Source organism: Paramisgurnus dabryanus, chromosome 18, assembly GCF_030506205.2.
Source record: "Paramisgurnus dabryanus chromosome 18, PD_genome_1.1, whole genome shotgun sequence".
Lineage (NCBI taxonomy): Eukaryota > Metazoa > Chordata > Actinopteri > Cypriniformes > Cobitidae > Paramisgurnus > Paramisgurnus dabryanus.
In genome coordinates this window covers 13,726,893-13,752,875 of record NC_133354.1, presented here as the reverse complement: position 1 = coordinate 13,752,875, position 25,983 = coordinate 13,726,893, and the positions used below count along the sequence as shown (strand labels likewise).

The following is a 25,983-nucleotide window of genomic DNA, read 5'->3' as shown; positions in this document are numbered from 1 at the left end:
TGGCTTCCGCGTCGACGTGCAAACACAGGCACCAAACGCTGGTAGGCAGTATCCACGCGTGTACACTGTAAATAAAATCAGTAGAAATTACAATGGTATTGCAGCTGGGTTGCGGGTAAATTACCGTAGATTAACATTTCTGTTATTTACTGGCAAGAGTTTGTTCAAAGTTGAATAAATTTTAAATATTAAAGATCTTTATCTTTACAGAATAAAACTATACAATAACAGCCTCATGCAAAGCATTCTGGGAACCAGAAATCATCATCAAACTTTTTCTGTTTTTTTTGCTTCAGATTTTGTTTCCCAGAACGTTTTGCTTGATGCTGTTTTTCTAGTTTTATTCTGTAAAGACAAAGACTTGTAAATGTTAAATGTTCATTAAACTTTCAACAAAATGTTGCCAGTAATAACAAATTTAAATCTACGGTAAGTTACCGGCAACCCAGCTGCAAATTTCTACAGAATTTTTTTACAATGTAACCACAGTGGCAGCATGACCGTCAATAAAGAAGAAGCTTGGCAAGTTAACCCACAAACAAAGAAGAAACAGCAACTCGTTGTGTATGATTTGAGAATTGATGGAAGCAAATAAACAGCAACTTTTGTTACAGTTTGAGTTAAATCACTCCTCAACTTGGCCCATCTTTGTTGGCTGACATGCTTTAAAAAAGATTCCGAGGTGCACTTCAGGCTACACAGAGATACGCACAGGCTAAGGATAACCTATGGCGTAGCGCTTACATACGACTATAAATTGGGCTTTAGTAAGTATGTGTTCCCAGGAAATACAGGGTTGCAAAATTCTGGGAATTTTGGATCATTTCCATGAAAATTACATGGGAATATTAGGAATTGTGGCAAATGGATGAAGATAAGTCAGATGTCAGAGATGATAATGTTTGTATAACCCCATTTACACAGCACTTTGATCCCAGAAAATAACATGCTTTTTATGATCTTATCATAAACAAAAACCCATCAGCATGGTTTCTCGAGAAAGAAATCACGAACAATTAGCAAATTTCAGACGCTGCGAAAAAACCTACCAAGTGCGGGACTAAATCCGTCACTTGTCTTTACAGGATCTTTATGGCATGCGTGTGAATGCACGCACAGATTCAAGAAAGTCATTGGCAGTGTGAACAAACCAAAACCATAACCATTAACCATAATTTACAATCATTTCCTTTAAATCCTTAAGTTTCCATCTTGGAGTATACTTAAAAATTCTTAAAGGTGACATAGAATGATTGAACGGGGTATTTATCCTTGTTCTGTGATGTAACATGTAGACAAAAATGTTTTTGTTTGGGTCTGTAATGCCTTAGAATCTTCCTAAAAACCTCTCTCAGATAGCTCTATTAGGGTGGGGGATTTTAAACAAGTGGTTTTGCACCTATTTGGCTCCCCCTACCGGCTTAACTTGCAATCTCATTACTGATTGGCTGACTTTGCTGCCACTCTTAAAATGTAGCCAATTATTTTAAAGTGGAGGGGCAGGTAGATGCCTGTGATGTCATAAGCATCAGTTTTTCAGATTGGGCCGTTTTTTCTGGCTGACATTTCTAAAAGAGGAATTTCTATGAGACTGAGATGTTTAGCATGTCTAGCACTTTTTGTATGTTCGTGAATGCGGGTAGACTACCATTATTCAACAAAGAAAAGGTAAAAATGGTTTTTCATTCTCTGTCCCTTTTAATATTTGCCGCGCTACCAGGGAATTGAACCCACAAACTTTGCATTGCTTTATCAGTGCAAATGCTCTACCACTTTTATATACAGTACTGTAGGCCACCACCACCAGAATTGTTGTTTTAGAAGTTTCTTTATTATTTTTCACTCTATTTTATTAAGATACAAACAGAAAATACAGGAAATATGTACAAAAAATTAAAAATATATCTTCTTTAGGCATCGTCGGTTTTTAGTGTGACCTCTCTTGGCACTTAACACATCTTGAGCATTTTTGAGCAGAATGAAGTAAAAAGATTAATTTCTTTAAAATTTATTCAGATTTAATTATATTTTATTTAGGTTTAAGAGATCCTGCAGTTTCCTGTTATTGCTCAAGTGGAAGGGGAGTTTACCCTAAAAACTTGACACATCAGTTTACATTTTTATACAGTTTTTATTAATACTACATACATATTTTCTGTATTTTCTGGATGTATTTTATTAAAGAGACTGAGAGAAACAATTATATATGATTAATATAACATTGCAAAAACAACTAATCTAATTCTGGCATGGTGGCCTAAGACTTTTGTACAGTACTGTAAATATAAACTATCGTATTAACTAAACTAGACAAACAGCTAAAATCAATGTTTGTGCATAAAAGTCAACAATGCAAGAATCGCAAGAACCAAACCTGGCCGGGAAAAGATGCGGATGCACAGCTATTCAAGACATATAGGGGAGACAATGAGCAAATCCTCACCTGCCTGATGATAAAATCTTAATAGGAAAATGAAAACGATAACTCACACTTACACACCAGTTTGGCCCAGTAAGAGAGCTGACTTTTTACGAACCAGTGTCCAGGGAAGAGGAGCGATCAGCTCGACACTCTCAGGGCGGCAGCTTCTGACCATTAAGCTAATTAATTGAAGTTAATGTTGCCTCAGATATTCCTCTTTGTAAAATGGCTCTGTGAGCTCCCATTATCGAAGCTCCTCCGGGTGCTTTATCAGCAAAAATTAATGAGTTTTCTTTTTTCTTACAGAGAGCCACCGGAAATGTGTTTCTTATCAAAGAAAATCTTACAGTTGTAAAACACCAAGGGAAGAAAAATCATATAAAATGGAGCTGGGAGAAAATATATTCCGTAATAAACGCAAAGGAAGGAAGTCTGACATTTCTGTAAACATCCAATATAGGAGAGGATTACAATTTAGTTCCTCCCTGTGTCTCACTGTGGGTTAAAATTCATATTAATGATCATTTTAATGTTTACATTTTTACAAAATGATTTCAAATGCAAGAAAGGAGGAAGATGTTAAGAAGTGTGATGTCGATCTGCATACAAAACAAGGTTTTAGCATCCTGTGTGCGATAGCAAAGAAGAAAAACACAAGTAATGATAGCATTTTGATTTCAGCTTGTATAATATTTAAACAGTCTAGTCTATGCGAGCGGTTTTGTGGCTCTTTATACTGCAGACAGGGAGTGGATAATTCAGTCGAACATTAATTATTCAAAGATAAACAGACTGCCTTCATCTGAAGCTCAACAGGTGGGCTGAAGAAAGATCTCATGTTGTTCTCTGTGCTCCTGGGTAAAAATGGCCTCAGATCAATGATATACACCTCAGTGTGGAACACACAACATATTCCCAAGTAAAACGTTTCAGTATTTGGAAATCCCTTATAATTACGGATCTATTCACAATGTGTATAAACTCACTGTGTTGGGGAAAATTCGATTCACAGATGCCCCATAATGGAGTCTGAATCAATGCACACAAATTCAAATCAGAATTTTAAAATAATAATGATGATCATTTACTACAGGTATTCTCGGGAAACTACGCAAAATTCAATAGTCAAACAGGCTTATAAAACGGGATCAAATACTAATCTTGTAATCCAGACAAGCCAAAGGTTGCGACTAGCCGTGCAACCGTCAGATGTAGAGTTCTTAATACACTATAACCAAACACAACCTGAAAGGTTTTTTGCCACAGACGTACGCAGAGGATAAAAAGGGATTATCTGACCCACCCAGCAGGGCACAGGCTATGGATCAATTGCAAGATCTAATTGACTGCGAGGAGACTGCCTGCAATGAAAAGTAAATCTTATAAATAAAACTACAGCCAGTTTTATTTTCCCTTTTAAATCCTAGTGGGAGAGAGGCAGGATATTATGCTGAATAGATTAAGTAAACAACCCCTTAACTCCGGCGCTGAGAGGTTTTCTTATGTATATTTTTATTGTTCAAAGAAAAATGTTAATATTTGTACAGAGATTATATTTTACATTTATAATCCCTTCCCCGCCCACCCCGAACAAACTGCCTTATATGATATTCATAAACAGTAGTAGTACACAAGATGATGGATACAATAATAGTGATATCAATGATACAGTATTGAGCTAAAATAAGATAATAAAGATAAGTCTTAGTGAAACAATGGTAATGGGAGAGAAAAACAGCAGTCGGAAGCCACAGTCAGAAATGTGCCTCAGATACAGCAGTACACGCAAATCCTTCATATTTACACATGTAAATACCTTAAGAAACATCAGGAGCACTTGTGTCGAAGCATTAAAGACCATAGGTTTGTCATACAAAGAAGTGTGCGTAAAAGAAATAAAACAAAATAATAAAAATAACAAATCTATAGTATCAATGTATATCTCACTACTCCCCAGGAAGTACCTTTATGGTAGAGAAATAGGATAGCAAGGGTTGCCAAACATATGAGAATTTATTGGAGCGTCTAATGGAATACTTAATTTTTTCCAAATGCAAATATAGCATCAGATCCTGAAGCCAGTGCGATGCTTTAGGTGGGTTTGTGGATTTCCAATGTAATAACACCCGTCTGCGAGCCAGTAAGGATGCAAAAGAAATAATATTTAGTTGTCTTTGAGTCAGATTCGATTCATCAGCCGGAGCACCAAATATAGCAATTTCAGCACACGGCTTCAATCGTGTATTACATATTCGAGAGAGTGTATCAAATATGGTTGACCAGTAGGTGATAAGTGTAGGGCACGCCCAAAACATGTGAGTCAGATCAGCCTCTGCAGTGTGGCATCTTATACAAGTTTTATCAAAGGTAGGATCAAATAAAGCAATTCTTGCCCTGCTTAGATGTACACGATGCAAAACCTTAAACTGTATAAGACTCAATCGGGCACAAGAGGTACTACCGTTTACTCTATAAAGGGCATTACTCCAAAACTCCTCTGAGAATACTGTGTCAAGCTCTTTCTCCCATTTACTTTTAACTTTGTCTGTTCCTTCACTTTTCAGAGACATGAAAATTGTATATATTCTTGAAATAAAACCCTGTAAGTGGAGGGGGGCTTCAAACAGAGAGTCTGCAGGAGACTTAGGAGGAATATGTGGAAATGATGGGCTTTGGGCGCTGAGAGGTTTTCAAGATTGCGCTAGACATTATTGGTGTGTAGCAACATAACACAGGCTCTTTAAACAGCTTTGGGGAAAATACGTAATAGGAAAGCAATATAAAATAAGAATCCAAAAACTAAGAAGTGTGGAAAGATAAATAATCAAACAGGATTTTTCTAAAGGACAGCAGCAAGATGCTCAGAAAAACGGCTTGTCTGGACCAGCAGGCAACATTTCAGATATCAGGTCCAGCCATCCAGCCTGTCCAAGTGCAAGACATCAGACATGGGACCATAAAGTTCTGGGGCCGGTTGCACCAGCTGGTCGTAAGACTAGTCTCTGGACGTAAAATGAGCTTTAACTCCGACGTAGAATTTACACGTTGCCCCATCTAGGCATAGCGTACGTCTGAGACTAAATCTTGTCGAGTCAAGGGTAGGCATAAGTATAATTTCTTGACTTATTTCTATGTCAAAAGTAAAGTAGAAATTAGGGATGCACCGATACCGATACTGGTATCGGGTATCGGCCTCGATACCACATTTTCTAAAGTACTCGTACTCGTTAAAAGTCCCCCGATACCTGGAATCGATACCACGGTCTGAGAAATGTCTATGTTTGAGCGGCGTGTAAGGTGTTAATGCCTCTTGTGTTGTCCAAAGAGGCAGAGTTTACAACAAACTGGAAAACTAGTCCTTTGTTTTTTTGTTAAATTATATGACTAAAGCTGTTACCTGTAAATTTAAATCATGTTTTTTTATTAAGTACTCGGTATCGGCATCGGCAAGTACTGAAATGCAAGTACTCGTACTCATACTCGTATTCCAAAAAAGTGGTATCGGTGCATCCCTAGTAGAAATAATGAAATTTGACAGAACATTGGCACGTCTTATGCGCAGGATATGCAAGCAGTGTGCTTTCATGCATGGCATAGTGAAAGACCGCCCCAATAAATTCTTATATCATACAATACCTAAATATTTACAAAGACATAGTAAAGAACTTATTAAAAGCTTTCATTTAACTTCGTTTTAATCCAGAACTATTAGAATTAATTACCTTTTGTGCAAACTGTAAATGCTTTTGTTTAGTTAATGTGAAGGTTGTGTTTGATGGGTCTGCGTATCTTGAGGGAGAGTGCACTGGCAAACGTGCGGATTGATAGAAAGCTCTCTATTGTGATCTATTAGCTGGCAGCAGAGAGCATAAGTTTATAACCATAATAACGTGAATGGCATCTCAATATCACTGTGTTTAAATGCATATGTGGTATTTGCATCGTCTAGCGCGTCTGGTCGTAGTTTTACATTTTCCTAAATAAGCCCCACGATGCACCCAACTTTTTTACGTCCTGCTGGTGCAACCGGCCCCTGGAAGGCAAATTAAAGACCTAGGCCTGTTTAAGCTTTGTCGTTAGCATTTGTACACAAAATCGTGAATAATGAGCAGTCAAGCTGTCTGTGGTGAGATGGCTGGGTGGATAAATATGTGACAGTGCATCCATCCTTCTGTCGATGGTAAATGACATGAAATCCTTTTGGAGAGTAAGCAGGTCCTGCGTTGTGACAAGCTAAACCCATCCAAAACTAACTAAAAGCATTTTGCAAATTCTTGAATGTTTGTAATGCATGTAGCTTGTTAATAATGTTAATAATGTGGATAAATTTCCACTTTTAGAAATTACTTTGATACTTGAAAATGAACAAGTTTGCAATGCATAGAGATTCAAAAACTGTAAAAACCTAAAATATAATTAAACAAAAAACAAATTTTAAATAATCAAAAACTCACTACATTGAGTCACTTATGTCTAAAGCCCGGAGTATAGTTTGTTTTTATATGTATGCAAATGTACAAGCACGGTTGAATACACAGCCTTGCAAGGGATAGTTTATTTGACTCATTCGCTGTAATAAGTGAAAGTTGTATTAAATGAATACTCCACTTTCATTAAAAAAATCTTTATAATTTACTCAATCCCATGTCATCCATAATGTTGATCTCTTTCTTTGTTCAGTCGAGAAGAAATTAAGTTTTTTGAAGAAAACATTCCAGGATTTTTCTCAATTTAATAAACTTCATTGGACCTCAACATTTTACAGTTTCAATACAGTTTAAAATCTTGTTTCAACGCAGCATCAAAGGGCTCTAAAGTATCCCAAACAAGGCAAAATTGTCTTATTTAGCAAAACAATTGTCATTTTAAAAATAAGCACTTTTAAACCACAACTTTTTGTCTTGCACTAGCACATAATCACGTCAAAAGGTCATGCATGACGTATGCGAAACTTCCGCTCCAGTGTTTCAAAGTTAACTGAATTAAAACTGTAAACTTTTCTGGTCCAATAAAGACTATTAAATTGAGGAAAAATCCTGGAATGTTTTCCCTTAAAAATTTAATTTCTTCTCGACTAAACAAATAAATACTTGGATGACATGAGGGTGAGTAAATTATCGGGATTTTGTTTTTATTAAAAAAAATGGATTTTTCCTTTAACTTAAAAAAAAATACTTCAATTGGTAACCCCTAAAAAAAATTTCCAACTTAAATGTTCTTACTTTAAGTGAAAAATTTAAGTTGATAAAGCTTTTTTTTTAGGTGTTACCAGCTGAAGTAATTAAAAAAAATCCCTATAATTTTTCTTTTAAAGTGAGCAAATTTAGGTTGATTTTAAGTGCTACCAATTCAAGTAATTTTATAAGTAGATCCACCTTACACTTTTTAAAGTGTACTTTACATAGACGTTCGACGCATTCACGTTGTGACAAATGCTTTTGTATGACCTACATACAAAGTACGTTTGGTTACAAAAACTGCCCGGTGCAAGGCATTAAATTCGCCACTTATAACAAAATAAACTAAATTTGCATCAGAGGTGTTATGAAGCTCAACTGGTCATGGGTTTGATTCCCAGGGAACACACATACTGATTAAAGAAATGTATAGATTGAATGTACTGAAGTGCTAAGTCGACTTGGGTAAAACCGCTTGCCGGATGAATAAATGTAAATGTAAATCCAAAACACAAGTGGGACATTACAATGCAAATGTCAATGAGACAAAAATTGGATGGGGTCTGTCATATATTGTTATAGCTTAAACATGCAAATTTATTTAAATACATGCATTCCCACATATTCACCTAGAGTAACAAACGTGTGAACAAAATCTCTCTGATCATTCAAATTAGACTGAAAATATGCACTGTTTAGTTCACCTGGGATAAAATTGGGTAAGAATATAAAGTTGATTATTTTTCTTTTGAATTGTGAAGTAAACAAGTCAAAAAGTCTTTGTTCATCCTAATTTCTTACTCTAAAAATACTAAAAACAATGCATGAGTGAGTAGTTCTGGGCAATCAGGCAATATTAACTTAGAATCTTCTGTGATCGCCTAGGGTGGGCGAGCTGAGAACATAAATCCCACATCAGCTGAAAAACATAACTACCTCCTAAACCAGACAGCGAATGTAATTTTGTGAAAGATTTTAAATCCATTTTTTTTCTGGATTTTGCTTTTTTGTGACACTTACATGCATGGTTTGAAAAACATTAATAGTAAATAATAATAATAATAATAATACAATTTGAATGATTTAGCTGGGATTTAGGTTCATTTATAAATGCATAACATTTGAAGCAGCCAATACATCGCTGGTTCTCATCAACAAACATTTCAATTAAATGCAGCACATTATTTTCCAAGTTCTCAATACCTCTTCTCTAGGAAACCATCCAAGGTCCTTCATGACTTTGTATTCCCCTTGACATTTGCCATTTTAGACTCTATATTTCTCAGAGTAATATGACCAACATAAATCTATTTTCAGAAAGAAAGGAACACACACAAAGATTTCACAATGCTGAGCAATATAAAAGCTCAACAGAGGTTTTAGTCCCTGGAAAGATGTTTTAAAAGCATGTGAGATATGATGCTTAAAAGGTTTCTCTTTATTTTTTGCAATGCAGCAATCCACTACCTTACCGTTCAAGTCTACATGCTACAAAAGCTGGATTTATTTCAGATTCTTGCACTGTTTTGTGCTGGAGGGCACTTGCACTTCAAATGTCTTTCCATAACACATACAAATGTCAAAGTCGTCATTCAGACAGCTCATCCTGAGATTCAGTCAGAGATGGGGTTTCGTTTATTTGTCTATAAAATTATGCTGCTTTTTACTTTTTCCTGTTTCGTACAAACTAATAAGCAGGGTGACTCTTGAAAGTCAATCAAGCAAAACCGAACGAACAGCGTTTTGTTCGACTTCCCCGTAACAATTGTGAGAGGATGATATGCTGGTGCCTATAATGCCTATTTCGGTTTAATTTTGAAATGTTATGAACTAATTGTGAAAGTCGAGCAATATCAGACTCTTCAAGCCTGTAACAATACAGAAGTAAACCTAAATCTAATTACAATCTTACATCACAGACCGCTTAGACACCGGACTTTGAGAGGTTCAAACAAAATTGATTTAGCTTCATAATTTCCAAACAATCCTTATAAAGAACCTTAAGCAGTACTACATACTATTTATTTAAACATTTTCCAGATTTCTATTAGGGCTGGGCAAAAAAAAATAGATTTTTCGATTAATCTTTTTTTTTTTTTGTATTAATCGATTCTCAAAGGCCACGAATTGATTTTTTTTACCCATTTGCACCTGATGCTGCGTGCACCGGCATTAGATGTAATGTTTCGGCCCGCAGCATCAAGCGCAAATGGGTTAAATGAAATAACCTGATCCTGTTTGATCAAGTAATGCGACTGTTTTGACTTTTTCAGCATACATTTTTCATTTTGCATCAAAATTGTATTATATTTAACATAACTGAATGCATTTGAAAATTTGAGATGGGTTCTGTAATGTACCCAAGTGTACCTAAAATAAAAAAAGTGTAATATACGGGTTGGTGGCTTTTTATTTATTTTTATTAATTACCCACTTGTAAACTTATGTTCACTTTTTTTTATAAATAAAGTATTTGTATTAAATCTATATACATTGAGTTTAATCGAAAATCAAGTATAAAAATCGGTCAGAGAATCAGAATCGAACAGAGAATCGAAATCAAATCGATCCGATAGCTTATGAATCAAAATCTAATCGATCCAGAACATATGACTCGATACCCAGCCCTAATTTCTATACTCAATTTCTTATTTTATATTATACATTGAAAATCACATTTAAACTACACTGTAAAAAAAATCCACAGAAATTGCAGCTGGGTTGCCGGTAATTTACCGTAGATTAAAATTTATGTTATTTACTGGCAACATTTTGTTCAAAGTTAAATGAACATTAAACATTTCCAAGTCTTTGTCTTTACAGAGTAAAACAAAAAAACAGCATCAAGCAAAACATTCTGGGAAACAAAATCTGAAGCAAAAAACAGAAAAAAGTTGATGATGATTTCTGTTTCCCAGAATGCTTGCATGAGGCTGTTATTGTATAGTTTTATTCTGTAAAGATAAAGACTTGTTAATTTTTTTAAAATTATTTAACTTTGAACAAACTCTTGCCAGTAAATAACATAAATTTAAATCTACGGAAAATTACCGGCAACCCAGCTGCAATAACATTGTAATTTCTACGGATTTTTTTTACAGTGTACATTAAAGCTTGGGCCAGGAAAGATAAACTGGCTCTCAAAGAATCTACTTAACATTACATGCATTTAATAGCATTTAAACATTAAGTCTTCTGCCAGCAAGCAATTCTGCACTTTTTTTCAACACTGTTGCCTAGAAGTTGCCAGCTCTTGTAAAATCAGTCCCAGCTAAAGAGTGCTGTTCACAAATACATTTATTTATTTTTGGTGAGGGAGCATTTTCATCTTTAATTGACAGACAGTACGGCGGAGAGGACAAGAAAGTACATGGGGGAGTAAGGGGACCGGTACCGGTAAAGGTGATGGAGTAAGCACATCGGCTCTAAGTGGTTTTACACCAGCGAATTCAACCACAAATACATTTATCACAAATAATATACACCTCTGATATAAAAATAATTATCTGATCCGCATAAATAATCGTTCCCTGATTTTAATGGTTTCATAGTAAGCATAACTCCAATCAATTATTGTTCACACAAACAACATGAAAGAAAAGTTGTTCCCAAAATTAATCAGAGTTGAACACAGACTACATACTGCTTCAATTTTTATGAATTATTGTACACACAGAGCTACAGAGCAAGTGAGTCGAATAGAACTTAAAGGAACATTCTATCATCGCAAGCACTTCGTCTGATGGCAGAGTCACTGCCACATGATCAAAGGCAGACTTAAGGTCTCACAAAATTTGTCATATCAGAGAGATGCTGACACCACATGGCTGTAATTTATTTGCCAAATATGAGCACGAATCAAACAGACAACTTTGGCATTTTATTAAAACCTTATTTAAAACTTTTTAAATACCCAAATGAAAGATAACTAAGTGGCCCATTATGAATTACAGCATGTGATCACTTAATTTCAATGCTCTAGTCTAGAACAACAGAAGAGCTCAGATGGAAAAGTAGCTAAACGCCAAAAATTAGATGATGCTCTCGGTCAATGTTCCCTCTAAGCTGCGCGCGTGCGCGGGCCGCGCAGGCCAGCCAAAGTGGCCGCGCAATAGATTTGTCAGACCGCGCACATTTTTCAGACCGCACATAAACATTGATGCATTTGCTGTTGTAAAAGAATTAAGAGAGAGAGAAGGCGAGTGTTCTAGAAGGAGAAGAAACTTTCAACCAATCGCTGATCTTGCTACGGTGACAGACACTTTTATGAGCCAATGGTAGCAGCGCATTCAGTTCACACAGGTGACGCTGCCAGTGAGCACGCACGAGCACCACAGAGTGAGAGCGAGCCAGATGAGCAGCTGCACGGGTCGATCTCAAGAAACTAAAATATTTATTAAGAGGAAAAAGTTCAGATTCAAAACAGTGATTTAAAACAAATTATTGGATTCCTGAAGTGATGCGATAACTTGCAAAAGCTGTCGCTAGAGTGAGGAGAGAGCAAAATAGAGAATTAGAACGGAGGCAGATGCAGAATCACAGAGCATCAAAACACTGCGAATGAACTTCTTCTTTTAAATAAGAAGTTAAATGTATGCTTTGGTGAGTTATATTCTAAATATTAACTTGACATTGTGGCATAAGTGTTGCAAATTTGGCAGCAAACTATGAGTTTTATTAGTTTGTTTACATTGGCCGTTTGTATATAACGAACGAGCTGAAGCTATTTACATTTGAAAGTTAACAGTCAAGTAACGTAAATGTGATTAAAAAATAAAATTTTAAGTGTCAATATGTTCAATAAGTGTTGAAACCACTGATCTATATAAATGACTGGATTGCGCATGACGTCACACTTGTGAAGCCACCGCGCCGCCATGTTGGTATACCCAAACGTTAAATCAATGGACGTTATCAGATTTTAATGATAAAATATCACTTTACTCGTCTTCGTTTTTATATGTGAATTTACCCTGTACATTATTACAACACAAACGTCCAAATCATGTAAATAGTTATTTACTGAAAGTTGTACATTTTGCGTTTTAATCAGTTATTATACATTCATCTTTATTACAGTATCAGATCAGCAGACAGACCGCAGCATATTTAGTATTAATGACAATTAACGTGCTCATTCTGAAATCTATATAAATAATCATGCTTTGTACCGTATGTGCATGCAATAATTTGCTAGTTTTAAATTATGTTATCTAAACTTACAAGTTACCTAAATTTATTTAGAGAAATAACGCTGACCGTCACAGTGTAGCTGAATGTCAAAAAAACTTTATTTATACCCGTGTCATTAACAAATGCAACAGACACACTCACCTTAACGGTTTTTTATAAATCCATTATCCTGCCCGATTAACACATAAACATTGCAAAAAACACCAGGATTAACAAATAATTAACGTACACATATCCTAAAAATTAACCTTGGGTTACTGATACGCTGTAAAGGGGGTACATTTTGATCATGATTTTGAATGGAAGTCAATGACGCTCTCTGGCGGTTGGGTATACCAAGATGGCGGCTCGAACTCTGCGCTGGCTTCACGTCACGCAGTTACGTCAAGCGTTCTATGCGCAATCCAGTCATTTATATAGATCAGTGGTTGAAACCCTGAGTTAGGTTGTTATTTGAAATGTTTACATGATGCTTATTGATAAATCTGTTGAACTGAAGATTAATTACTGTTCTGCCTTGTGTTTTTACAAGGCTGGGTTTTTTGTGAGAATTGCGAACATCTGTAAAGTTCTCCTGCTCCATCTTGGACACGCGAGACAATTAAGTGAAAGGTGTATACAAAAAAAAGGGCCAACCAGAGCTGTGCTTTGAATTCATCAGAACTGGTAGGAGGATATTTTTCCTTTTTGTTTCGGACAACTACTAGCACGTGAATTCGCTGAAACTTCATTTTCCGTATTTTCTTGGATTTTCTTTAAAGGACACTGACTTTGAACGGAACTATTTGAACTATATAAAGGAACAAACGGTCCTTTGAACCGAATCAATTGATTCATGAATTCAACTGAGTCATTTAAGTGAATCATGAATTTGGATTACAAACAAAATGAAACAGTGTTACACTTTTACAAGTATTTTATTTATTTATTTATTTGCACTGTAGTATATGAGAACTGATTTTCAGCTTGAGGTGAACGGTTCAATCTGCTAAACCCAGGTACCTGGTAAATTCAAAGAGACTGTTAATTACATGTATTGGGATTTATACACAGGCCCACATTGAACATTATGTGTGTATACACTAAACCCCGTTACACGCTACATTGTCATCTCTTTGAATCTCCTATGGTTAACGCAGGCTCGTGTTCATTTTCGGCAGGTCGTGTGGTTGCGAATTCCTCACAGTACTGAAATGTGTGCTCAGAAAAAAAATAATTTGCTCAGTGCTGAAAAAAATTAGAGGGAACATTGCTCTCGGTACGAATTATATGTTCATAAAATACTTTCACTTCAAATCCACTTATTCTGGCCTTTCAGAAATATCGTTTTGTTGGCAGATTCCATTAAAAGCCACATCGTTTTTTTAGCAAAGTCCTCTAAGTGCACAGACAAAGAATTGGCATACGTCACAGCACAAGAGTACTTAGTAGGATTTTACATCTGAGCTCTTTAATCTACCTATATATCCAAGCTAAATCCCATCTCTTCAGTTCAAATGCTTAGAGATTAATATACAAAGCTAAATATAAGATCCACTTCAGCAGGTCTATGAGATCTAACAAAACATGTTATCTTTACCTAATGTTTTCAACAAAATCATATATTTTTATAGACCAATGTCTCCTTGGATTTTATGTCTAACTGTATGACAAATAATAATCTAATATTCCTTGTCTTTATTTCTACATCTTATGAATAAGCTAATATCTCTGTATCCACGTGGCTCTACTGACATAGAAGAATAAGGTTATGAGTGTTGTGAGCGTCATTAAGTTTATGTGATGCTCTTGTTGGTGTGTAATCTGTCACGCCTGCCACATTACTACCAAGACCTACAACACAAAGACCTTAGTGTTGTTTACACCAAACGTTCGCTTTCCTCATAAATATTTAAAACATCCATAACTAAAATGCTTGTAAAGCACTGCTATTGTGACTATTGTGCAATAACGTTGTCTTTGTACAACAATTTACTATAACTTATACAAACATGCAAGGAATGTTCAAAACAAAGTGGCTCAATTATACTGCTGTTAATGTGGTAGTTAAGGGTTTGTGCCGTTACTTTAAATTCCTATAATTATGCAAATAGTTAAAGGAACGGTTCATTCGGTCATTACTTGCTTCAAAAGACATATTAAAAGCTCAAATGCAAAACCCATATAAATGAGTCTCTTAAAGGGATAGTTCACCCAAAAATTAAATTCTGTCATCATTTACTCATTCTCATGTTATTGCAAACCTGTATAAAAAAATTTTGTTCTGATGAACACGAACAAAGATATGTCGAGTAATTTTTGTAACTAAGCCGATCAGAAACCCCATTGACTTCCATAGTATATCTATGAAGGTCAATGGGGCCTCTGATCCGTTTGGTTACAAACTTTCCTCAAATTATCTTGCTTCATGTTCATCATTTATGCAGGTTTGGAACAACAGGAGAGTGAGTAAATGTAAGAATTTTTATTTTTGGGTGAACTGACCCTTTAATTGATTCTGCCAACAAACCAGTATTTTTATGAATGGCCTGAGGCTAGGATTAAGTGGCTCTGAAGCAAAAATATTTAGTGAATGTATAATACGTGCCGAGAGCGTTTGGTTAATTTCATGATCTTTTTTAAGGAAATTGTGTTCAGCAGCTTTTGCATCTTTATATATTAAACAACTGGCGTCAATTGTATTATGCATGTGCTTTTTGGAGCTCCGCCATATCGACCCCAATTTAAGATGATAACATGACATCATGTTTGTGTTTAACTGAAAAGATGAAGATATACATAATATCTAGGATGTCATGCAATGGAGTACATTATGACTGAAGAGTCATATTTGCTAAAACTATTCCTTTAATAAGTAGCAAAAACAGCATTATTTGAGATTTTTGTGAAGCTGTTGAATGGTAGCAGCTTCATTCACAGATGATTGGTTGACATTAAACCTCTCACAAATCACCTGCTGGCAACCTTGAAGTAAAGCAAAGCCGTTTGCAATGTAATTTGTGCAAGCAACATTCCAACAACCAGAAAGAAAATGAACGGAGATAAACTTTGCCCTAAGAGAACAAACATACATGCAAATAACTTTTCTCGGTGCTCAGATTCTAGTTAATATCAGTTAGTAATTAGAGGTTTGCTTACTGGGAAATAAAGGTGTGATATGGACAGCTGGTTAGACATGATTAAGATTGAATGCTGCCTTTCAATATCTCTGGACGGGCGATGGGTGGTTAGACAGGAAAGCTGGACGGCAGGGTCAGATAGCCAAGGCAGAAAAAGAGGATCTATAACAATTATCTGAAATACCCCAGAGACTATAGTGCAGCCTTCTGCTCTATTTATACACACAAAACCAAATGCATCACCTCTGGCACTCACACCAGGAAACTGCACGAGCTGGCATTTAAGCCAAGCAACGCTTCAAGACCCATTGCGACGCGTGTATCTAAAGACGTTCAGTTGTATTTGCTGTAATGTTTATGCGCAGTTGATCAGTGACTAGATTCATAGATTGCAAAATATTTCTGTATAAAGTCTGAAAATTCATTCTCACAGACACTTAAGGAAGAGCTTTCTGTGCATTTGAGTTTTACACTGATTTACACAAAACTGAGGATTATTTAGATAAAATACAGAAAATTATTAAAATAAATTAAAGTAGTGGTTTATCGATCTCAATATTCTGAATAATGATTTGTGGGACAAATTTAAAATCGTCAGTGGTCTCACGATTCAATTCGATTAAAGTTATTATGTCAACGATTCAATCATTGTGCATCCTCACGTCTATATTATTATTATTAATATTATTATTATTATTAATATTATTAATATTATTATTATATATTATTATTATTTTTTTTTTAAGATTGTTTACTGCGATACACATGATAGCTATCATGTGTATCGCGGTAAACAATCAAAAAAAAAAAAAAAATAATAATAATAATAATAATATATAATAATAATAATAATAATTATAATTATAATAATATTAATAATAATAATATAGACGTGAGGATGCACAATGATTTAATCGTTGACATAATAACTGTAATCGAATTGAATCGTGAGACTACTGACAATTCACACACCGAAGCAGAACAAATCGCAAAAAAAGTGGCTACGATCTCTGGGGTTATTTGTAACAGGCTAAAGCAACCAAAGACACCGGCGTTAGCCTGGTAGTGTTCGCTTTGTAGATTTAGCTTTTTTCTGATTTGTAACGTTTCACCAATGTCCTTTTTCTAAACAAGTGGAAAATTCAATATTTCAGCTAAATCTTATGATCGTCTCATGAAACAGATTAAAATATCTCTCCACATCATGCCACTTAAATAAATATACCCAAGCATCTCTGTGCTCTCACATCTGACCCACGTATTCATGCAAGGGATGAATTGATTTAGCCACTCATGTATTTTTCATTACAGAATGAATTTCAAGTGACTGTCTATGAAATAAACGATCAACAACTTTTCATTACCATAAATAGTTTGCGTCCATGAAGCCTAAAGTGTTTAAATAGTGTTCTTATTGATTTTTAATGCATCGCTGCTGCCATAGGTTGAATGCATGAGATTGAGTTTATATACTACTATAATAAAAACTTGTTGCATTAACCAGGATTTTTAGCATGGAGATTTACTCACATACATGTAGCTGACACAAGGTTTCCTATATCCTCAGGAAATGATGCAACTGTGTGTAAACACATTCAGAATGTGTCTGAAAGGACCATGTTGTAGATCAGTACAGCTTGATCATACATGAATCTCTATACAGAATCCTCCTATAAGGCTTGGCAGTAAGAAGGTTCAGTCATCATGCATGACTGATTTAAGTTATTTACAAATAAATAAGAGGCATGTCACGAACAATTACATTAGGATTAACAATTAGAAAAGGGCTTTTTAGTTGTATACGGTTGCCAAGCAACTTCTTGTGCGGACACAGGTGTATAAAGATGGTTTCAGTAACAACATAAACAAACGGCTTTTGAAATTACAAACAATAACAATGTTTAAAAAAAACAAGTTGTAAGTCACAAAGGTATATTTTAGATATGTTTCTTTTATGTCAAAACTCATCAGTATATTATGTAAAGATCATGTTCCATAAAGATTTCCTAGTGTTAATATATCCAAACTTTATTTTTTAATTGTCCAGAAACTCGCTTACAAACTTCGCTTTGCTAATTTCCCATTCACGTTTGGTTGATGTTAAAGCTTACAACTTTCCCTTTTCATTCCACAAGGTCATTACAGCAGTAAGATGAGTAGAAAGCACTAAAACAAACCTTTTTATTTGTAATATGTGTTGCTAGGGCTTTATTTGAATTATGATCTTTACAAGCATTTTTTGCATGTATTTTGCATGTTTTTTGCACATCCAGATTTTCAAATCATTACATCTCGGCCAAATATAGTCCTATCCTAACAAACCATACATCAACAGAAAGCCTAAAAATCCCTGACGATTGGTTTTGTGGTCCAGAGTCACAAATGGTATTAAAATAATTTGTGTGTCCGTGTGTTATTACTATGAAAGTAATCATACCACCCGCCCCAACTAGAGAGAGCACACTATAGAGAGCACACTAGAGAGCTCAGGACTCAAGGACAATAACAATCTCACTTTACACAAACACTCCAAACATAAACAATGGCTACATATTGATATTAAAGCTATATACATGTAATATTCCTCCAGAAAGGAACAAACTACAGATGATCAAAAATTTAAAAAAAAGAGCAAAGAATAAACAACAGAGAGACAAAGCATACACAGATGGCTATGAAGAACATGAGTTTGCAGTACTCACCAGTCAGCACAGCTTTGGCGGATGGGTCAGCCAGGTCCAGGGCAGACTTCCCGTCGGTGTTGCGGATGTTTGGATCGGCGCCGTGCTGGAGCAGCACTGTGCAAGGGAAACATAAGCAGTATCGTAACTCAGGCAGGCAGAGGCTGCTGCTGGGGTCGCTGGCGCTGCTGACCGGGAGAGCTTGCCTCGGCATGGCGCGGACATAAACGCACATCGCGCACCAGCGCGCCAAAAGCAGAAGCGAAAACAGCCCGTGCGAGAAAACACACAGCGCAGTGAGACGGGAGGAAAAAGCCCATGTTAGTGGGAGAGTCCGACTACGGGCATGTGATGGGAACTCAGGTGTGAGAGTGGAATATCAAAGCATGTTTTTCCATTCCTCCCTCTCTCTCTACGTGCCCTGAGAGAAACGAAGGGAGAGATGGAGAAAGCCGTCCACGGGTGCGCTGCTTTGTAGAGCCAGGTACAGCGCGGCATCTAGAGCGAGCGGCGTCTATCAGCTGTCTCCTCTCTCGCTTTCTACAACAACACGAGCGAGTACACAGGCTAACACTCGTCCCCCTCCTTCTGCCTACCCTGTCTATTCTGCTAACCTCTTCAGTAATACACACGATCTCTCTCTCTCTCTCTCTCTCTCTCTCTCTCTCTCTCTCTCTCTCTCTCTCTCTCATTGCTCACAACGGGTATCTGTGGCTTGGCTTCAGTAGGTTTGACGAGCAAATACAAAGAATTCATTCAGGAGACGAACAACAAGCATTTATTTGCATGTTACCCCAAGGTTGGGGGGCTTGGGATTTCAAGGGCTGGTGAATGCCTTGAGGTTGGTGTTGGACTGGTTTGGGGTTCACCTTACTCATTATCAAAAAATGTGTTTTTTAAGCAATACTCAAGCAAATTATCAAAAATACCTCATGAATTGCTCACCCTCAAGCAATTCAAAACACTCATATTTATCATCTTTCACAAAAAATAAATTTTAAGTTATTTTAGTAAATGTCACTGCTTTTCGAAGCTTATAATAGTAGAAAACAGGGATAAAGGAACAACTTCTTTGAAGCTCAATTAAGTGCATTCATCCATCACAGAAGTAATCTGCACAGCTCCAAGGGGTTAATAAAGGTCTTATGTGGGTAATCGATGCAATTTTGTAAGAAATGTATCAATATTTTAAAATGTTAAAAACTATAATAGCTAGCTTCCTGTAATGATGACATCTTGGATTCACGAGAGTTACTAGCTGTGTCCCAATTCAAGGGCTGTGACCTTCTAAGGACGCGACCTCAAAAGGCGAGCACTCGGTCTTTGAAAGTGGCATTCTTATGCAGGGTTCACACCAGATGCGGTAGAGGCGGCAAGCACGAGTAATTTACATGTTAAGTCAATGCAAAGGGGCGAGGTACGCACGGATGGCGCCGAATAGCGTATTGCCGCGGGAAACGCGCAAGTTGAAAAATCTGAACTTCGGCGGATTTCCGCGCTGCTGTAACCAATCGGGAACTTGCTGTAGTAGTGGCGTGATTACAGGAAGCGAGCGGAGTCTCAGTGGAGTCGCAGAAGCCCCTCCCATGACGCGAATTTCCACGTGAATGTCTCAAATGACTAGAATTTCACGCGGGAATGAAGCGAGTAAACTCAAATGTTGAACACGCGCGCGAATGGCACGTTTTGCAGCCCCTACCGCGGCTGGTGTAAACCCTGCATTAGAAGTCCGCAAAGAGAACTGAAATTAGACGGTCTAGCCTTCGGAGAAACCATAATTTGCGTCACCTGCTTACAAAGCTGTATGCTCCCAACGCGCCTATCAGCGGGACACAGCGGAGAAGTTCCTGAATGATTAAAATAAATATGGAACCAGAAAAATATTAATTTATTTTAGAAAAAAGGACACGTTGATGTAGATTAAACTATTCAACAGTATATCAAATTTAATCAACCTTAGAAATATACGCAACATAAACAGAATAATTTTAATACAAAACACAACTTATAATAATAAACAAAAATTCTGCTAAATACACACTTTTATTTTATAAAGGTTTTAATTGTTTATTTTAGAATATCCAGCTGTTATATGCAGCCGTTACAGGCGCGCAACTAATCTTGGAATAGCCTCGGCTGTGAAGGATTCATTTGTTCTATCCTTAACAGCGCAGAGAAATAAGGAAGCATTTTGAGGCTTCATTTTAAGCATCCTTCGAATTGGGATGGCCTTACTAGCCTTTAGTCACACTGCTGTGATGCAATCGGTCGTACTGTGGGTTTACACCAGATGCGAGTTCAACAATTTGTGCAAGTAAATTACATACAAAGTCAACGCAAAGACGCGATTAGACGCGTCCTCACTTGGGGCGATGCGAATCAAGCGATATGGGTGGCTCACCTCAAACATGTCTTCGTCCAAATTGAAAATATTCAACTCGAGCGAAAAATTTGCATGACACGAAGTTAAATGCCGCAATTAATCTAGACCGAGAAAACGCGATGCCCCGCGTTGGTGTGTACGTAGCATTAGAATACGTCCTTAGAAGGTCGCAGCCTTCGAATTGGTACACAGCTACTGTGCAACGTATCTATGGCAACCAACGCTGAAACTCTCTCGTGAATGGCGTGAGTCCAAGATGGCGTCATCACTGGAAGCTATTTATAATGATTTATAAAGTATGCAATGTTTCTTACAAAAACATATAGATTACCCACAGAAGAACTTTATTAACCCATTGAGAGCTGTGTGGATTACCCCTGTAAAGGATGAATGCACTTTTAAAGGGGTTTAAAGTTAGTTTTTAAAGTTGTTTACTGATCCCTGTTTTCTACCATTATAAAGCTTGGAAGAGCAAGGAAATTTACTAAAATAACTCAAAATGTGCTCGTCTGAAAGATGATGGACGCATGTATCTCGGATTGCTTAAGGGTGTGTAAATCATGGGGTAATTTTGATATTTAGCTGGAGTATTTCTTTAAATTGACAATTTTGTCCTACAATAAAAGGTTAACAATTCTTACTTTCCAAATTGTTTATAGTAAGACAGTCACAAAGACAGGACACTTACCATGCGAAACACAACACACTCCAGCTAAACCCATCTGTAGGGGGCTTTATCTTTGCAGCCACAGCACCAAACAGAAATAAAAATTGGAATTTGAGAAAAAATATACCAAAAATCTAGTCAAGCCTTATAAGAAAGCTTTCAACAAAGCCACAAAAAACACTACTTTAATGTTGCACATTGTGAAATATGTGAATAAAGTGTTTTGTTTGTATTTGATTATAAAATATGATCAAAAAAGTGTGTCTGTAAAAAAGAAGATTTATGTTACGTTATATGCGAGACATATCGTGTTGCAGCTGCTATGGCAGTGACTCATAGGTCACCCATTTTTCATCAGAAAGAGAGTTTTTGACAAGCTTTAAACCCTTGTGAAATACACCACAGCATCAAGGAAGACTCAGAGTTTGATGACGAACAACAGGAGCTTGGAAAAAAGGTTTAGCTCAAAGATAAATCTACCCTCAAACCTCACAGGCAAATTAATATGCACTAAAGGACCTACAGGCATCACATTTGCATACGCTGGTGTCATACAGGACTTGAGTGCTGAGGTGCCATCGGGCAGAAGGGTTTGGAGTGGTGGGGGTTGTGGGCATCAAGGGTTGGACGTGTCAGAAATGTGATAGCGTGATTAAAATGTGATGCTGTACTTATGAAAGCTTGCACATCCATTAGGCGACAGGCGGGGAGGATGCAACACAATGACCAATGATGTCTGACTGAATCTGTCTGATCTGTACGGATACAGCAGAAGTGTTTTAAAGGACATAACTTTTAAAAGGTGACATTTTCTATCTATATATATATACGAATACATTGACAAACAACCCGCCCATACTTTTATCTGTGAAATGACCAAAGTGACGCTCCATGCTCTGAATACATAACGGTAAATGCAGCAAACAGAGGTGCCGAGACCTACAACTGGACTAAGGGACCGCCTAAACAAACAACAACAGCCATGTGCGACATAATTGGCAGTTGGAGTGTGATCAGTGTAGAAAAGTAATTATGGTCGAACGTCGAGAGGAACGATTAATTCAAAGCCCAAGAGAGAAAACGGGTGCTCGGGTTAATGCATAACCATACACGTATCCCTGCTGCTACCCCAGCATTCACAGAGGTCTGGATAAACACAAATATCAGAGGCAGTCATCTCTAAGCTTGTGGCAAGCCAGTGCTCATTAAATTTCGAACGTATTTAGACAACAGTGAAAATGCCCATTAGTGCCAAATGAAATTGTTTGCCGTTTGATAAACCCAAATGGGAACCAAAGAATGCACTTGTGAGGTTTGCATACGCACACAAATTTAAGACAGAAATTGTGAGCAATAATGCGGCAAAACACGGTGGGATAAGAGGCAGGACAATTACGGCTCAAGGTTTTGGAAAAGAGCATTTGTGTCACGTTTTGTAGATATTTAACAATGCCGGAGATCAAATTTGTTCATCCGAGTTCAGAAGTAAAAAAATATGATAACATAATGAAGCCATTATCGTCATCCATCTTTGAAGAAATAGTTAACCAACCGGCAAATGAAATTTCCCCTCATAATTTACTCAGTTGAATACAAAGAATAACATTAAAATGCTGTCAACATGTTATCTTCTTATATGGGGCTCAACGTGCCAAAGCTTCATAAACCAAATACATCCATCATCCAAATGACTCCAGTGGGATAAACGTCTTCGGAAACAAAACATTTGTAAGAGAAAACTATTCTTTTTTTTAGCTTAAAAAGCTTAAGTGATGAATATGTTGTGCATCATTGGAAACAAATGTCTTTTCACACACAGATTTCGAAAAATACACAGAAAATGTGTCCGTGGATTGTTCGATTTTGGTTCATTTACACTACCAATGATTTTCTGGAATTTGTGCTTGTGTTCAATAGGGCTGGACCAGAATATTCGATTATTTGAACATTCGTTCCCTGGGTTGACATTCGATTTTCAGTTTTGAGATTCGAATATATATATAATTTTTATTTTTTTATTTTTTACAGCGTTAATGCAGAGCTTTTGCCAAGCAGGAAGTGCGCTTCACGCTCCCATCTATAGGTGGCGCAGAGAGACCAACATCCATAGCCAACAGCCACCAAACGCCACCAGTGGAAAGCACGCTTCCTGCTTTGGCATTCACATTAATAGTGTTGTAAATAACGTTCAGTTACTTGCAAAAACTGATGGATTTGCTTCACAAGACGTCAATATGTCATACAGAGTTATGGGGGATTACTTTTGTATTGGATATATATGCTTTAGCTGAGGCTGATTGGTTGACTTGCATGACGGAGCACAGGGGTTTCTGCAAAATATCTTCTTTATTGTTTTACTGATGAAAAAACATATTGGATGCTGTAAGTGTTAGTAAATAAACTTGATTTTGAAAATATGCTACCTTTTTTATAACACTTTGTTGAACTTCCTTTATTTATTTTGGTTGTTTTATTTAAATGGCCTACCCTTTACATTGTCAGTAATTACTATGCTGCTAATTTCTAATACGGGAATGTTTGTTTGTTAGAAAAATGTTAGGCTACCTTATTAAAAGTATTGCTCTGTGTTTTGTTTCACTAATGCTGTTCTCGCAGGACGCGTGAGCCACGCCGCTTCCGGCTTGCGCTGTTCTGTAGTTTATTAAAAGTTTATTAATTCTAAACGTGTCACATGTCCATATTGCATGAAAAAAGGCACTACACTCCCTTGGGTCCGCTGCAGCAGATCACTCAAGTGGCCACGCCCTTAATTATGCAGAACTCGAAGGCTTAATATAATTTAAATGGATGAGTTTGGAAATTCACCCCCTCACAGTTTTCATGAAGGGCAAAATTAGCTATAAAGACCAAAAACACTTTTTGTACCAGGCTGTAAACATTATTTTCTATTGTAAAGTTGGGCATTTAACATAAGGGTTTATGGGAATTGACTCCCCTTTGGACCCAGCCTCTAGTGGCCAGTCGATGAATTGCAGTTTAAGTCACTTCCGTATTGGCTTCACCCTAGAGATCGGAAGGTTGCCCCTCGGTTCATACAGAATGCACTTATTGGGAGTGCAATTTTCTGGGATCAAGAGTGCAGGGAGTTCACATATGTCGATATGTTGACAACGTAAAATCTCATTGGTTCTTACATTTCTTGTGACTGATTGTCATATGGTGTTTCATCATTAGACACAAATAAAACCAATAAGATTCGACATTTAATGTTTCACCATAAATTAACTTGGCGTGTTAGAAGACATTTTAACCCACTTGAGTGGATTATTTTAAAGGGGGGGTGCACAATCTCTTAAAAACCAATGTTAACATTTGAAATCAACTAACAAACACGGTCCTAACCCAATAGAATCTGGACCTTTCTTTGATATACCTGCCCCACACATACGCAACCCAGGCAAAGATGTCGGTAAGGAGATTATGTCCCTTACTACTGATTGGCTACAAGTGTGTTTTGGTACTCGGTCGGACTATCTTTTCAAAGCGTTTCTCAAAAATCTCGCACCCCCTTTCATGATGGATGAATGGATGGATGGATGCGCTTTTTGGCAATGTTGGCTGCCAAATAAGATAAATGAGCGCATTTTAACAAAACTATTCGATTGTGTTTAGCTAAGGAAAGGAAGACTGTCTGAAGATATATCTGAGATGAGAGTGAAAGAATTATTAAAGAATTTTTTTATTATATTCCCTAGAAAGACTAGAATGACGGCAAACAACCTCTAAAATTAAACGCCCTCCTGCAGCTTTGAGCTGATGGGCACAAAATAAATGACTGGAGAGCAGCAGGAACCTTCATTAGCAGAGGAAATGCTGATTATTTATTCATTATGATCAAAGAGCAGAGGTCACCACACCTGTTTGGGTGTGTAAAAACTGAAGAGCCGACAATAGAGACAACTTCTATTCAAGAAATAAACTACAGAGATTAAAAAAAAAAATCAAATGCTGTTTACTATTTTAGTCATTTAGTTAAAAAAATAGCATTTTAAATATGACCTTATATAGTCCATTAAAACTCAGTTGGGCATTATAATTGATCGTTATACAGAAAGATCAGTATCATCATGAATTATCACCTTATTGGTTAGTCAGCTCAACCAAAACATTATGATGAAATCATGTGATTGGATTAGCCAGATAGACACAACAACAAGTGCACTGTTGCTTGAGAACGTTGCTATGGTTATTTTGCCATCCTTTCCCTATCCTGTCAATCTACACTGTTCTCCAAATAAATATATGCAAAAAACCTTTTAGCTGCAGTAAGGTGTGTAGTTCTCACAGTTCAGACTGAAACACATTATGATTAAAATGTAA

The 25,983-nt window shown here is 36.7% G+C and overlaps 1 protein-coding gene across 4 annotated transcripts in view; it reads right to left on the bottom strand.

Moving 5' to 3' along the window:
- Nucleotides 1-25,983, bottom strand: part of tnksa (tankyrase, TRF1-interacting ankyrin-related ADP-ribose polymerase a) — a 119,543-nt gene that overhangs the window by 84,770 nt on the left and 8,790 nt on the right. For 2 of the 4 annotated variants that reach the window (XM_065286772.2, XM_065286773.2), the window contains exon 3: nt 18,614-18,709. The exons of the other annotated variants lie outside the window; for them this stretch is intronic. In XM_065286772.2, the coding sequence (XP_065142844.1) occupies nt 18,614-18,709 (96 nt within the window). The remainder of the gene's footprint in view (nt 1-18,613; nt 18,710-25,983) is intronic. 4 annotated transcript variants of the gene reach the window in all.